The sequence below is a fragment of the Struthio camelus genome, chromosome 10 (assembly GCF_040807025.1).
Source record: "Struthio camelus isolate bStrCam1 chromosome 10, bStrCam1.hap1, whole genome shotgun sequence".
Classification (NCBI taxonomy): Eukaryota; Metazoa; Chordata; class Aves; order Struthioniformes; family Struthionidae; genus Struthio; species Struthio camelus.
The window spans coordinates 7,137,192-7,153,086 of NC_090951.1; the positions used below are offsets into that span (position 1 = coordinate 7,137,192).

The 15,895-nt window shown below is 46.0% G+C and overlaps 1 protein-coding gene and 1 long non-coding RNA gene across 16 annotated transcripts in view; one reads left to right on the forward strand and one right to left on the reverse strand.

The window, feature by feature from the left end:
* Positions 1–1,541: 1,541 nt before the first annotated feature.
* On the reverse strand, positions 1,542–11,558 carry LOC104140636 (uncharacterized). 7 transcript variants are annotated; one of them, XR_011143342.1, is made up of 4 exons: positions 11,425–11,546; positions 6,924–7,003; positions 6,360–6,493; positions 1,542–4,199 (listed from the first exon to the last, which is right to left on the reverse strand). It is a non-coding gene; the product is annotated as an uncharacterized lncRNA (long non-coding RNA). The 7 variants fall into 7 exon arrangements; XR_011143341.1 differs by having other exon boundaries at positions 6,924–7,006; positions 11,425–11,545; XR_011143343.1 differs by having other exon boundaries at positions 6,910–7,006; positions 11,425–11,545.
* Positions 11,559–11,681: 123 nt separating this feature from the next.
* The window catches only part of MAF (MAF bZIP transcription factor), a 194,578-nt gene continuing 190,364 nt past the window's right edge, over positions 11,682–15,895 (forward strand). For 7 of the 9 annotated variants that reach the window (XM_068956321.1, XM_068956323.1, XM_068956319.1 and 4 more), the window contains exon 1: positions 12,345–14,299. In XM_068956321.1, coding sequence (XP_068812422.1) covers positions 13,161–14,299 — 1,139 coding nt within the window. In that variant the 5' untranslated portion in view covers positions 12,345–13,160. Of the gene's footprint in view, positions 11,829–12,344; positions 14,300–15,895 lie in introns of those variants that run through there. The other 2 variants (XM_068956327.1, XM_068956328.1) reach the window with 2 other exon arrangements.

Below are 15,895 nucleotides of genomic sequence, written 5' to 3' on the forward strand. Positions count from 1 at the left end.
AGGACAATTATTTTAATGGTCACCATTCAGGGACATGAGAACCACCACTAACTACATGCCTTGTGATCTCCCATCGTGTACTGACTCACACCAGCCCTGCCTTGGAAGACAAAACTAATGCAGGCTGTTACTGTGGTTCAGGGTTACCTTGTGGTCCATGTCTATTATTGTCTCTCTTGTCTCCTGCTTTATATTTAACTCTTTGGGCATTCTAGGATTTAGCATAATGGAGCCTAAACTGTGATGTGAGCCACTGAGCAGTAAAACAGGGTGAATGAGAAAGAAGTAATAATTGTGGCTTTCAGCATGAAGGTGGAGACATTTTCTGGAGGGAAAAAAAAAAAAAGAAATAAAGACCCCAGAAGAAGGGTGCAGCATTTCTCTTCATATCAGTTTATCATAGATGATTTACCATTGTGTTCTAGGGGACTGATTTTCAAAAAGAATGAATTTTGCATTAAATTCTGAGTATAGTTACTGGAGAAGATATGATGTTTGCCTATTCAGATGATGAGCTGGATGCATAAGTGATCGCATCAATGGGTAATATGCACATTCAGTCATGCAAAAAATTTGCATGCCCTATAAAGACCTAAAAGTTGAACATCTGGCCTTTTCTGTGGCACCTCAATTTTGTATCAATGTCTCCTATTCTTTGAAAGGTTTATTCCTAAAACCGTCAGATCATCACAGTCTTGATACAACATTCATTGCACACTGTTCATAAATGAGCCAAGCTCAGCTGTGGTTGGAATGACTTTAATTGCTCTGTATTATAGATGTTATGTTTACCATGTGGTCCTTGAGTTGTGCGTAACCGGACATCCATGAAAGAAAAGGTGGTGCAATTCTTCCACTATGTAGGGCAGTCTGTATTTTGACCTAATGGAAAAGCTTCATTAAACTTCTGTGACATATGCTTTATGTGCAGTTGATAGCCAAAGAGAGTCAGACAATAACTCTTTACTTCTAACCAGCTTTTATATTTTCCAGAAAAATATAATTAATTGCTAGTACAAAGTGTGAGGAAAGACCATCTAAAATGAGGTGAAGTAAAGTATCAGGTACCATTCCCTTCCCTGAGCTTTGTCCTGCAGGCTGCTCAGCTAACTGCTGTTGCATCCAAGTCTTCTGCTAGATTTTCGAGTAAGGTAGAAAGTTACACTTACCCAGGACGTTGTAAATCGTGATGTTATTTTTCTATCCTATTACTTTGGAAGGATAGCGATGAAAGTTGCTCCTAACCAGAAAGACTGGTGCACCAAGCGCTTCTCTAGTGTCTGTCTACTACTGCCTGGCTGCTGATGCTGAAGAGCATTAATATGCTATGGGAGCTCCCTCCTCATAGCAAGTCCTCCACTTCTCATTGTCTTTATTTTTGTAATTTTGCCCTTGCCCCAGCCACTCTAAGCCTCTGAAGAAGTTTGGATTTGGACTTTGCAGCTCATGCATCCCAGTATATTAGTTAGGAGACCTGTGAAACCGAGGAAGGAAAGTAAGTTATTAGCTGAAGTTCCCAAATGAAGAGCCAAATGCCGAAAAAAGGTCCTATGCTTTTATTCAGCCTCAGCTGAGGCAAAATTCTTGAGTAGCATCAATAAAACTATCTGTTAAGTTCCTGTCGCCATCCTTACAGTCTGGGTGGCAATGTAAGAGGTGCTTGACTTGCAGATTCTCAGCCTGGGTTTGCAGGACTGTGATTCAGGAAATTTAATCACATTAGAGTTGAAACACACTTTCTCTGGAAGTCAGCGGGACGGGAGGCTAACGCTGTCTCACTCCCATCACGTTACTGAAACAGAGACATCCTTCTGACGCGTTTTGGTTGTAGGACAAAAGTCTGGAGAAGAAAAGGGGCCCTTTTGCTTCTCTTATAAATTTGGTCACAGCTCCTCCTGATGAGCGCCCGTTTGCTCTCAGAAGCAAAGCAGTGATGCCCACTGGTCTCCCTGCGGCCTCTCACACTGCAGGAGGCTGTCTAGTCATTTTTCTGTTTAAAATTATGAAAGAGCTAATGCACCTGACTGGAAGCCCTGTTTCTATCCTGCCAGCTGCTGTCACAGACTAAAAAAGGAGGAGGATGGTCTCCAAGCCTCCCTATTGTTTAAAGGCAGGTGGTAGAGAAGGTAATGATGGGGGTTACGAGTCCTTCCCGTGTATGCAGAAAAGGTGCTCTTTTCATGCTTGTACTTCTGACCCCAAGGTCAAGTTCCAGATAGTTGTGAATGTAAAGTTTAGTTACGTTTCAGAAAAGCCATGGGAAGCCTAAAACCGAATTCTTTATTTTCCATTAGGAAATCCGGTAACAGCACTACTCTGAGATTGTATCTGCAGTTTTGTAGCACCTTTGCTGCAAATAGGCATTGCAGGAACTCCAGGTGGGTTCCTTGCCAGCAGTCAGAAAGGAATTCCTACTCAAGCAGGAAAATCCTCTCTGAGGAAGGGTACCCTGGGGAAATGAAAGGATAGACCCTCAGGAACTATCAATCTCCTCTGCTGGTCTAACAACAGTTTGCCCTGCTGAGGCCCATGCATGGGGTGTTTACCTGTCTGACTTAGCCATAGAAAATGAAGAGGAGGTTAACAATTAATCTCTGCAGCTGGCAACTGCTGTAGTGAGTTGACAGGGTGGTGCATATTTTTCCATATACCAAGAAGGTTTTGCAGCACTGGAGTGACCAAATATTAGGGTTCACGTGTGGTACCTTGCCCCAGACACTTACAATTCAAGGCACTACTTGACCTTGATAGAGTCAACTGCACTGACCTGTTTAATTTTGGTGATATGGAGGTGTTGGCATCCCGATTCTTCACTGCAGCAGTGTGCATCCAGCTATAGAATCAGCCTTGCATTCCCAGCCGTACTTGCAGAATAATGTGGCATGATGTGTATCTTTCCTTTGAATCTGCAAGGGTAGATTTACTAATAACAGGACATTTGAGTAGTGTGGAAAACTGTGGAAACTTTATGGTATATCACCCCTCTTATTAGTGGCTCCTAGTGCTTTATTTTGGGTCATCAGCTGCAAAAGGATAGAGCCAAGTGCTGCTGAAATCAACTTTAAGCTGAACCCTGAATTTCAGGCAGATAAAAAAAAAAATCACTGCTAAAAAGACTGCAGGAGATGGACTCTAAACCTGCTGGGGCTAAAGTAACACCAAAAAGTGCTAACCTTCCACTACATGTGGCCTGTCCCTAAGTAGTTCAATACTTACGTTAACAACTATGTAAGGTGTAAATCTGGAGAAGGGACAAGAAGAAATAAAGAGAGAAACTGCCCTACCTGTCTCCCGCTCCGCAGGGAATAACATGGGCTATATTCACAGTAACTGGCTCTAGTAAATGCTGTAAACGGAGGCGGGGGGAAAGCAGCGGCTGAAATCTCTGCGCAAATTGCAGGGAGACAATCCTGTATCTCCAGATCTCGCTATCAGTCTAATTCCAGCGCTGTGCAAATAAATAAGATCTACCATTGCTAAAGCCCTTAAACCCCTTTGTACCCCAAGTTAAGTACTGGTGTCCGGGTCGTATCTTTCAAACTAGTTAGTATTTCTGGGAACTAAACAGACAATTTCAGGTACGGAAAGATCCCCTCCAGCAATATCATGCGGTCACAGCTTCTTGTTTGCCCAGAGGAGTAACTGCAGGGAGCGCGTGATCGGTGTGTTTTGTCGTGCAGGACATCTCAGGCCTTGCTTTAAGAAGAGGCACTATAGCATCTGCTTTTCACCATGAGTAGTAGGTGTACGAACGTGCTGGCACCTCGAGCAAGTGGCTTCTGGGGCACAGGCAATAGTTTTTTTGCTTTTCACGAGCAAAGCTGGTCTTGAGAGCAGAGGAGAAAAATGCTGAAAGCGGTGGTTGCATTTTAGATACTTGTAGCATCTCATGTGCATCCATTAGGGAAGGATTAAACAGACATCATTAGATAAATTCTTTCTGAAAGACGGTTCTGCAAAAGGATTCGAGTGCATACCTACTCCACGTCCTGCTTGAAGTACTAACGCTGCTCCAGCAGTAGAAGCAAATGCCTTTTGAAGGAAGTTCAGAGTCACAGCGCAGTTGCTTGGCTTTATAGTTTGCTAGCTGCATGTCATCTTTGAAGGCTGGGAAATTGCAGTGGCAGGACGGCGATTCCCAGCCGAGTGAAGCAGACACTCGACACATTTCATCCCTTGCAATTAAGGGAGAAGCAGAACTGGGGAAAAAATCAAGCCGTGTTTTAATAATAGACCACTCCCTTACCTAGATGAAGTACAAGTGTCACACTTTCACAGACATGTGCCAGGACCGATTCTAAGCGCAGACAGTAATAAACACATGAGAATTTTGCATGAAAAACCCACACTTTTAAGACTTGGTGTATTGCTCTTAGTCATTTACACACATCCTTCTAAAGGGAGGAAGATTAAACATAATCAAAATCTATGTGCAAATTACCAAGTCAAATGCTGCTGTTCTACTCTGTTCTCTTTTAATATCAGAGAGCAAAGCTCATGGTGCAAAAAATACAATCTTGTGATAAAATGACTAATACATGACTAAAGCCGTTTTCCATTGTGCAGGCATAGCTCTGGGGATCATTTGTTTTTCATGGTAGATCCCTCAGACAGTGAATTCCTCTGGTGGTTGGTATTATATTAATGACCAGGACTGTTAGTCACCTCAAGGGAGCTGAAATAGGATGCCACTCTGGTTGCCATTATTAATTCCAACTGCAGGTGTGAAAATTAATTTCATGGGTATTTTTATCCTTTCCTTTTAGTTAAGGATTAAAGTTTCTGAATGACCCAGGCTCCGGATGGAGACAAAGCTGAACTGGATCTACCTAGAGCTCCCATAGCGGTGAGCTAATTTTAATGGAGGAGGAGGAGGAGGAAAAAAGGGGGCATAAGACTTTCCATCCCTCTCTGGCTGAAGACAATTAATGACACTGAAAGATATCAGATGTCATCATGACATACACTTCTTTGCACCAAGACTCTATAAAGCAACCCAGTAAATTGCAGGTTGTTTTCATTTCTGCGGAAGAATAACGCATTTGCCAATAGTGGGAGAAAAAAGGAGAAGTTAAATATATCAAACTAAATCAAATGTAGCTGATTAGAAAGCTACAGTTTCCATTTGCTGGCACTCGTACTGTTTTCACATAGATTTTCTGACAGATGCTGCTATATCTACATAGTCAAGAAGACAGTTGCAGCAGCCAAGCTCCTGACACAGAAATCCAACCTGGCGTCATTGGCTCTAGGTGGAGTTTGGCTGTAATATTTGGGGAACGGGAGGGGAAAGGATGGGAGGAGAGTCACCTCACCTTGGCCGGAGAGGGTAGGAGACGTAGTCAGCTGGATCAGTTAAGGAGGGGCAGGCGAGGAAGGGGGAAATACCTTCCCCATCCCCCCCGGTTTCTACCCATGATTAAGCCTCGACTCCTGCCAGTTTGAGTGGCAAAGGTGTTGGCTCCAAAACTGTCTAGTACTCATTCACACCTCCTCCTGCCAAAACCCCGTGACGAATGCTCGGAAGATAAGCAGGTTAGGCCAGATTCGGTCAGATAATTAAAGGTTGGCGGTAACCTAAGATCCTTATGTGCTCTCATACGTACAGCTCATCTGGGGTTTGGATTTATAGTGCGTTGCGCTCATAACCACCTTTCATCCTGCAGCCCTCATCATGTCGGCGGCATCTTTGCCGCGCGGGCGAGTACGCTGCCCGTTCTCTAGGGGTAAGGAAGCCTTGCTCAGGAGCAGTGGCAGGTTTAGCGAGTGCCGAGCTCCCTTCTGCGTCTGGGCTGCGGTCATCAGCCCCGGCTCGATCTTTATTTCAAGTATCTCTCGTTATTGTTGCAGCCTTTTTGACCCGATCGCTCTAACCTTGCACCTCCTGTAGCCATTTCTATCAGTGCAACTTGAGCGCACAGTAGGTGGAAAAGCTCCCGTTTGGCATTGGCTGCATTTTACACCCCTCTTCCTGTGCTGCGAATGACTGTGCTGGTATAGCTAGCTCTGAGTGACTGGAGAGGCTCGGCGCCAGCCCTTTTCTCTTATAATGAGCCTTTTTAGGTCATGTAAGCCAAGAACCTTGTGTTGCAAAAGACCCCATCCGTTACTTTAAGCAGTTATCATGTTTTACTGTTTACACGGAGTAAGCCGAGGGCATGGCGCTCAGCCCATCACAGGCAGCACAGTTTATCACCCGAAAGTAATGAGTCTGTGCCATCTCTCCTGTCAAGACGTTAAATCACAGATTTGTTTAAAATTTACTTGAGTTCATAACTCTGAGTACAGAAAGACCATTTCAACCTGTACAGTTACACATCAAAACATCACTTCAAAATTGCACCCTCCTCACCACTTACCGACGTTTGACTTTAAGAAAGAGCTAGCATACAACATTCCCGTATTTTTTCATGCTGCCATTGTGGCTGTTCCTTACTGTTGCAACAACTTAATGCAGAGCAGAAGGGGGAAAAGAAGCAATGATTTTTTTGACCTAAAAAAGATACAAAGGCAGTGTTCATATCACAGGACATTGCTGGGACAGCTCAGATATATAACATTAATATAACTCCCTATTCTCCTCCCTTAACTAATGTTAGTTTTCAGTTTCTGTGGACTTTTCAGATAAATAAGGTGCACGAATTTTTACTAGATTCTCTATTTACCCACTTCAGCTAATTCCAGAGCAAATACTACCTTATATAACTTAACATGATCATTCAAGTTATAAATGATAAATTCCACCAGAAAGCTTGATAAAAATCTTTATTGCAATTTTAAGTTTTATTTCTTTCAGATAAATAGATTTTTGGCATCAAAATGTCTTTACTGATTTTTAAACTGAGGCAAAAGCCATTCATGAAAATTAGTAAACTAGGACATGCATCATAAAACAAGCACAATACAGACCTTGTGACACCAACCTTTAGACACCTCTGAAAGAGCTGCATGTAGCTTTTCAGCTGCACGTCTGTGTCGTCCTCCATTCAGACAGAGGAAAATGCTTCTGGATCATACAAAGTTACTCAGAATACTTCTAATGTTTTGTGAATATTATAAGCAAGCTATGAAAATATTCTGATTGCTAAAGGGCAGCCACTTCATTCTGACTCAGGGCACACAGAATAAATTCACGCGCTCAGGTGTAGCCCTGATGCTGGGTCTCCCCATATAGTGGCTGTTAGGCATTTCAAAGGGAATGAAGTCGAAGCAGCTGTTAATACCTCGCAATTCCTAGAGGAGAAAAGCAAGCCCTCTCGGCTGCTAAGGGGAAAATGGAGTAATACTGCACAGAAACAATTAAGATATGTGTTTAAGTGTGCCTTTTCAAACCTTTTTTTTTTCTAATTTAGCAATGGAAACTTTAAATAAAAATGAATAGAGGTGGTGTATTTAGGGTCTGCGCAGACTGGCCAAAGTGGACGCTGTATTGGAAAAGAAAACAATTTTTTCCCCCCTTTTGCCCAGTTTTAAGAGATCTTCAAAGGTGGCAAGCCTGGTGGATTCAGTAACATTAATGTAAAACTGAAAAGAGAAGAAAGAGGAGAAGCAGGTTTCATTAACAGAGAATTCAACATAAAATATACTGGAGCTGATGGAGGAAAGGGAAAGACAGCCAAGATGTTCAGCTGCAAGTGGAGTCCAATTTGATGCTCAGCATGAGTTTAAAAGGAAGATTTTTCTCAGCCTTGAAATAAAAGAGCAGTATTAGATGTGTATGGGGCAGAAAACTATAGCCACAAAAATGGATTGTACCAGGCTCAGGAAAAACCCAGAGTGACAAAAGTAGCTCATTTTGCTGTGCTACATTTATAGATATGCTCATCTGAATGCTCCCAGGCACTTGCTTTACGCATCCAGACAAAATATCCATGCAAGTTAGCACACAGTATGTATCACGCTGATAAATCCCGAGTGTAAAGGAGATCCATCATCAGTTAACGGGGAATTTTGCCTTTGACTTTGGGGGAGCAGACCTTATTTCCTGCCGGCAGATCTGCTGATGTCTTCCATTTTTTGCAGTGCCAACCTTTTGACATAAACAAATTGCTAACATCAAGGACCCAATCCTGCTTCCACTGAAATCGATAGGAGTTTTGTCATTGGTTTCAATGGGATCGAGGATTCAATCCTGCAGTTCTTGAAGTCAATAGCTGCCTTTTTTTTTTTTTTGCATAAGTAGGGTTGAATTAGTGCTGCAGGATGGGCCTAAATTATATTGATTATCTGGATTTAAAGCCTAGCATAAAAATAGGATTAAGAGAAAGACAGAATTGTTTTTAAAAGTGAGTTTAGAGCAACACGCGTTTCCCTGGGTGGAAGGGATCAGCAGGAACTCAGTCATCGTAAAGACTGCAGTACCAAAGCCTCAGTTATCCCAGTCCATCGGAAAAGTATTGGGGCAGCGCAGAGAGAAGAACTCACTCCAGAGATCCTTTTTCATCTGCTGCTTCTAAAGTAAACCTTTTACTCACTAATTCTTTGTTAAAAATAAACAAACTGTTGACAGAAGAAATCATTGTCATATATCTATTAATTGATTCTACTTTGCTTCTCCCTCTTCTCCGATACAAGGGTTGCTACATGTTTCTCTAACACTACTGGCAAATCAGAATTTATTGTACATATGTTTGTATTCCACTTAATAAAAAATATACCTATATTTTCCGATGAACTTTGTTAGTAATTCATGAGGTAAGTGACTATTTATGCTAATAAGGGAGAGATTTATTCTCAAGCATAATGTATTACATAAATTTGAATGCAAAATGTTCAATTATGAAGTAAATACAGGTAATGCAAATAGTAAATTACATCCAATAAAAATATATAAAGAATGTGTCTTCAAAGAGAGAGAGGCTTTTATTTGCGTCTGTGAGTTGTTTAAAGAGAAAAGAATTAATAAATACTGAATTACTGTTATGAAGATTTAGCTCATAATTCACCAATCCATAATGACTCCTAGTAATCAGACTGTTGTTTCATATCCTCAAATATAAGGCAGGACTGTTTCCTCAGCAATTTTATCCCTACCAGATTATCTCGTCTGATTCTATTAATTCTCTCCCATAAATCTGCTAACAGTGATACGTGATTTACTTACCCTGTTAACTGATCTGAAGACTGTTAAAAGGATTTATCTAGCCCTGCACCTAGGAGCAGTTTGTGCCTTATCGTTCTGTTACTCTGAAGACGTCTTCCTGAAATCAATTTAGTGGGTTGCATAGTAAAATTCAGTGGACACTGTTTAGTTCTGCACCATAAAATAAGACACTAGATAAACAAAAGGAGCAGTAACTGTACTTAACGTGTTGTTCCTGATATGTGCTTAGGTTATAATGAATTACACTTTGAGTCCATCTAACGCTAACCTGCATGTCACCTTCTTCTAAACCTTTCGCCTTAGACAGACGCAGGCACACGCGCGCTACGGGCGTTCCTGCAGACACTGCTGCGCGCTCGAGCCGCGCGCGTTTGGATGTTTCACACCCCCCTGCACGGCTTGTCAGAAAACTCTCTTGCAATAAATATACGCTAGTTTGCGAGCTCGTGAACCAGGTCAGGCGCAAGCGGCGAGCAGGGCTCCGCGTTATGCTGAGAGCCGAGATGCTCGCAGACAAGACGCCGCGAGAGGCTGTGAAAGGGACGCCGTAGTTCCCGCTCTGCCGGGATTAGGGCAGGATTGTAGCAAACCGCGCGAGGGAAAGGGAGCAGTCTGGGGGAATTGGCCTGCGATAATTGTGGAAAAACTGAAGACTGAATAGCTCTAATTGAAATGAAAGTGTGTGATTGTTGTGAAAGAAACACTGTTAATAGAGGACTGTAAATGTTTAGACACCCATTGTGAATACCCAGATAATAAAGAAAAATACTACTAAAATGAGAATTGTATAGTGTAGGGAGGAGAATGTTGCTTCTGAAGGTTATCCAAAAATTGCTAATAATCTTTTTTTCTCTGGTTTGCTGAACACCAGAGACATTTTGGTGTGGCAGTTCTGTGTAATAATCACCCAAAAACAATATTGTACAACTAATAATTTTGCTTGCTGTTCTGGTAGGTCAGAGCTCCAATTTAATTTGCAGCACTTGCTTACATTGGTATCAATTAAGAGCCAGTACCCATTAGCTCACACAATCTCATACTCTTTGTCTATAGTTCAGAGTTTACTCAGTGAATTTACTAGTTTGCAAATGTAGCACTTTGAACGCTCATGTCCAAACAAACTAGTTTATGGGGCTGAAGACACATTTCCAGAGACATCTATCAAATGGGCAAGTGAAATACTACAACTGTACATTCTGGAAAGCAATACCCTTTTCATTTAAAAATATTAGCAGACATCGTATGTCTCACGTAGGTGAGAATGTTAAGTGATATACAGTACCACATTCATCTTGCTCAAGAAAAAAAACAAATACCGGGAATTGGACTGTCCTTTGGGGATTTATGCTGTGAGCCTGTAAGTTTTGTTGATTCCAGCCCTGGGAAGAAATGGGGAAGCAAGCCTGAGTGGCTGAGTTGCATTAAGTTTGTCGGGAACCACAGTCTGTAAGATAAACCTAGCAGATGTGCAGGGCTCTGTGTGCATGTGTGTGTGTGTGCCTTTGGGGACTGTGCAGTAATTTTTTCAGTGATGTTGGTGGCATTTTTAGCTTTACAGAATTGTGTCTGTGGTCCCTTCTAGATGTAGTTATCTTCCCTAACTTTGCAGTATGCCCTACCTTTTTCAGCTGTCAGGAACAGTACATGCCGTATGACTTGCAGATGTTAGTGCTGGCACTCGTACTGATAATGGCATAGTCAGAAGATGTTATCCATTTGCAAATCCACTAGCCAAGTGCTATTTCCTAAGCAGAGATTCTTTGGCTATTGCAAATGATGATTTTCACAGTCGGTGAAAAATTACCCAGAGACTTGCCTGCACCTACGAAGTAATACCCTGCGTGCAGTTATAAATAGCAAACTCCAAGGAGGAAGGGACCGGGCAAGGGGAGCAGGGAGGATTTGAAGTACAATGTTCAAGACGCTGGTTTAATATATGACCAAGTGTCAGAAGTCAGGTTTCTGAGAATTACTTTTCAGATAAACAACTTTATAGCCCTGCACTTAATCTTACTTACGAGAGACATCTCATTTATCACGGAATTACAAGTAACTTTAATTCTATCGATATTCTCATAAAGCCCGGTCGGGAAAATCGAGCCCGGCAGCTTCGGAGACCGGGTGTTTCCCCAAGCCGCGGCGGGGTCGGGGGGCTGCACCCGGGCCGGGCCGGGCCGGGCCGGGCCGTCGGGGCGGCGGCGCAGAGGCAGAAGCAGAGGCGCCCCGCGCCGCCGCCCCGACGGCTCGGCCCGGCCCGGCTCGGCCCGGCTCGGCCCGGCTGCCGCTCCGGCAGACCGGACGGGGACCGCCTCGCAACTGACCTTTCGACGAGAGATGGCGCTGTCGAGGTTTAAACCGAGCCGCTCCGCCGCCGCTTGGCACGCCAGCTCCAGCTCGCCGTCGGCGTCCACGGCCACCCCCCCCCCGCCGCCCCGGCCCGTCCCCTCCCTCCCCCCCCCCACCCCGCCAGCGGAGGGGGGCTGGAGGAAGGGGGTGGGGGAAGGTTAAAGTAAATACAATTAGTTCTAAATGTATTAAATTAATTAGTCCGGGCCAGCAAGGCCAAGCGCGGCGGGGCAGGGTGCCGGGCGGAGGGCGCGGGAGCCGCGCGGCCGGCTCCGGGCTGCTGTGCGGCTCGGAGGGGACAAGGGGACAGCGATGCCCCGGCCCCCGGCCGCGGGGACTGCAGCGAGCTGAAGCGGCCGCGGCGGGGGAGCGCGGCGCGGTGAGTTACGGAGCTCCGACAAAGGCAGCCGTGGGGGCAGGGCAGGAAGGGCCGGGCCGGTGGCAGGTATCGGTGCCTGGCACGGCTTTAACCCTTGGCTGCGAGCGGCGCCGGGATGCCGGGGCCCGCGGCGGGACCGCGACGGGCTGCCCCCGGGCTCTGCCCCCCCGGCCCCCCCGACGGGCGGGACCCCACCGCCCGACCCCCGGCTCTGCCGCCCGGGCGGCGAAGCGAAGTTTCCCCGCGCTCGGCCGCAGCCCCCAGCCCGTCCCCGCCGTCGGGCTGCGCCGCCTGCCCGGGCAGCTCCCGAGGGCAGCGGCCGCGGACCCGGCCCGGCCTGGGGCTTGCCGCAAGCTCGCAGCGCAGCGCAGCGCAGCGCAGCGCAGCGCAGCGCAGCGCAGCGCAGCGCAGCGCAGCGCAGGACTCGGCTCGCGGAGCTGTCGGCGCGCAGAGCGCAGCGCAGCGCCCCCGCGGCGCGGCGCGGGCAGGCAGGAGTTAAAGGCTCTCCCCAGCTGACAGTCAGCTGATCGGCCCTGATTGACAGCCCCGAAAAGTTTCCTTGTTTCTATACTATTATGCTAATGAGGGCTGGGAGCGGGGCAGCCCATTGGTCCGCGCGCGGAGTCAATTTCCCATTGAAAGCTGACGTCAGGACTGCTATAAAACTCTGCAATGCTTTTAAACTCTCCTGCTGGATGAAACCTTTAAAATATTTTTCATCTTCTCGCTGTAGCTTTGGGGTTGAGGTTTTTTTTCCTCTCTCTCTTTTTTATTATTATTATTTTGGTTGCGATATTGACTTTGATTTTTTTTTTTTGTCTTCGGTCTCTTTTCCCTCCTCCTTTTTTTTCCCCGATGAACCTCTCTTCTCGATTTGCACTTTGCATGAAAAAGACCAGAGGAAAGACACCATGAAGTGTTAAAATAACAAAACAAAAGCAAAAAAATTTTTTTTTACTTGCAACAACAACAGCTAACAGTACCAGCTGCAGTTTGCAAGCTGCAAAAGAGAGAGAGAGACGAGCGAGAGAGAGAGAGAAGGGAGGAAAAAAAAAAACACCCTTCATGCAAAAGGCGAATAGAAAGAGCCACTCGCTCTGATGCATCATCAGCACCGTAGACTCTGCAAAGGATAATAAGGAGCGAGAGAAAAAGCCGCCGGTGCAAATCGGAGCGGAGGTTGCGAGGGGCTGGCGGAGCGAGGGAGAGGCAGGACACAGAGCAGGAGACCAGATACCGCAAAAAATCAAGCTGGCTCACCCGGTGGCAACTCAGAGCAGTCCCCTCGCTGCCGGAGTGCACCCTTTCTGGAGGACTGTCAGCAGCAAAAGGATGGCATCAGAACTGGCAATGAGCAACTCCGACCTGCCCACCAGTCCCCTGGCCATGGAATATGTTAATGACTTCGATCTGATGAAGTTTGAAGTGAAAAAGGAGCCGGTGGAGACCGATCGCATTATCAGCCAGTGCGGCCGCTTGATCGCCGGGGGCTCGCTCTCCTCCACGCCGATGAGCACGCCCTGCAGCTCGGTGCCCCCGTCCCCCAGCTTCTCGGCGCCCAGCCCCGGCTCCGGCACCGACCAGAAGACCCACCTGGAAGACTACTACTGGATGACGGGCTACCCGCAGCAGCTCAACCCCGAGGCGCTGGGCTTCAGCCCCGAGGACGCGGTGGAGGCGCTCATCAACAGCAGCCACCACCCGCTGCCCGGCGCCTTCGATGGCTATGCTAGAGGGCAGCAGCTGGCCGCCGCCGCCGGCGCCGGCGGCTCGGTGCCCGGCGAGGAGATGGGCTCGGCCGCCGCCGTGGTGTCGGCGGTGATCGCCGCGGCGGCGGCGCAGGGCGGCGCGGGGCCCCACTACCACCACCACCACCACCACCACCCGCACCACGGCCCCGGCGGCGGCGGCGGCGGCGGCGGCGGCGCCGGGCACCCGCACGCCGCGGCGCCGGGCAGCGCGCCGCCCTCCTCCGCCTCCTCGGCCGCCGGCTCGGGCGGCGGCGGCGGCGGCGGCGGCGGCGGAGGAGGAGGAGGCGGCGGCGGCGGCGGCGGCGGCGCCGGGGGGCTGCACCACCCGCACCACGGCCCGGGCGGCGGCGGCGGCGCCGGGGGGCTCCACTTCGACGACCGCTTCTCGGACGAGCAGCTGGTGACCATGTCGGTGCGGGAGCTGAACCGGCAGCTGCGGGGCGTCAGCAAGGAGGAGGTGATCCGCCTCAAGCAGAAGAGGAGGACCCTCAAAAACAGGGGCTATGCCCAGTCCTGCCGCTTCAAGAGGGTCCAGCAGCGGCACGTCCTCGAGTCGGAGAAGAACCAGCTGCTGCAGCAAGTGGAGCACCTAAAGCAGGAGATCTCCAGGCTGGTCCGGGAGAGGGACGCCTACAAGGAAAAGTACGAGAAGCTGGTCAGCAATGGCTTCAGAGAAAACGGATCCAGCAGCGACAACCCTTCCTCTCCAGAGTTTTTCATGTGAGTGCCCACAGCCTTGCCACCTTAACTAAAAGTTCTCCGTGTGAGTTGTTGTTGGGGGCTTTGCTAGAGCGACAACCAAGCTTGCCACCTTGTATTACTTTTTTTTAAAAAAAAAAAACTCAAAACAATTTTAAAACAAAGTTGTTTTTTGGGTTTGTGTGTTTTTTTTTTTAAGGTGGGCTGGCTCCTTGTTGGCCAACCTCAAGTTCTACATGAGTTTCTTTTCTGTTTATTATTATTATTTTTTTTATTATTTTTGTGGGGGCTTGCTTTTTTTTTTAAATTTAAAAGATCCAACTCGCCACCAACTCAGTTCTTCATATGAAGCTTGCTCTTCTTTGAAACCTGCCATCCACATTATATATATATATATTTTTAAGTTCATGAGTTTTTTTTTCTTTTGAGCTTGCTGTGTGCAAAAAAGTCAGATTTTTTTTTTTGCCATCCTGAGTTCTTCATATGAGATTTGAGCTTTGCAAAAAGAAAAAGAAATAAAAAAACAAAAAAAAACAAAACAAAAACAAAAAATACAAAAACAATGTGAAATTTTTAGACTCCAGCTTGCTGAGTTCCATCAGTTTTTAGCGTTGTTGTGCAAACCTAGAGATATACCTAGATCAACCTGCCAAAATCAAGCCTGCATCAACCTTCGGTGTGTTCATGTGAGTTTTGGCCTTAATCTGCCAAACGTGAGACTTTAGTCTGCCATTAGAATCCCATACTCATCTCATGCATTACGCTTGCTATTTTGTCTTAGCAACAATGAACTGTAACTGTTTCAAAAGACTATGAAAAGAGACATTATATTAATAAAAAACCCTGCATGCTGGTCATGTATGGTATAATTATTTTTTTTTCTTTTGCTTGGAAATGGACTTTTGGAGACTATTATGGCATGGCATTCATCCTTTTGTTTTATTGCCTCATCACTTTTTTGAGTTGAAAGCAAAAAAGTGCAACCTTTGATCTTCCTCCTCCTCTTCCTCCCCATTAAAGTTTGCATCTGCTCTAAAACTGCTTTGAGTTACTCAAAACTTCAGACTTCCTTTTAAATGCACTGAAGCATTCCCTCTTAGAAAACATGCCAGAATGGATTTTGATAACCTAATGTGGCAAAAAAATACAAAAAGAACTTTGGAAAGATGTTCAAAAACAAAATTCACATCCCACTTGGGAGGGACATTGAAACCATGCTGTTGCCTAAAACAGTCTAAAAATTAATTTTAAGTGATCTGCCCCATTTTTTTTCCTTTTGCATTTGGTCATTGTCAAATGTGGAATGCTCTGGGTTTCTAGTATATAATTTAATTCTAGTTTCTGTCATCTGTTAGCCCAGTTAAAATGTATGCTACAGATAAAGGAATGTTATAGATAAATTCGAAAGAGTTAGGTCTGTTTAGATGTAGATTTTTTTTAAAGATTGATGCACTAAATTGTTTACTGTCGTGATGTAAAGGGGGGTAGAATTTGCAACGGGACTGTTTTAAAAAGTAGTTTATGCAGCATGTGCTTGCAACTTAAGTATAAGTTGGGTATATGTAGTCCTTGCTATACCACTGACTGTATTTGAAAACCAAAGTATTAGAAGGGGGA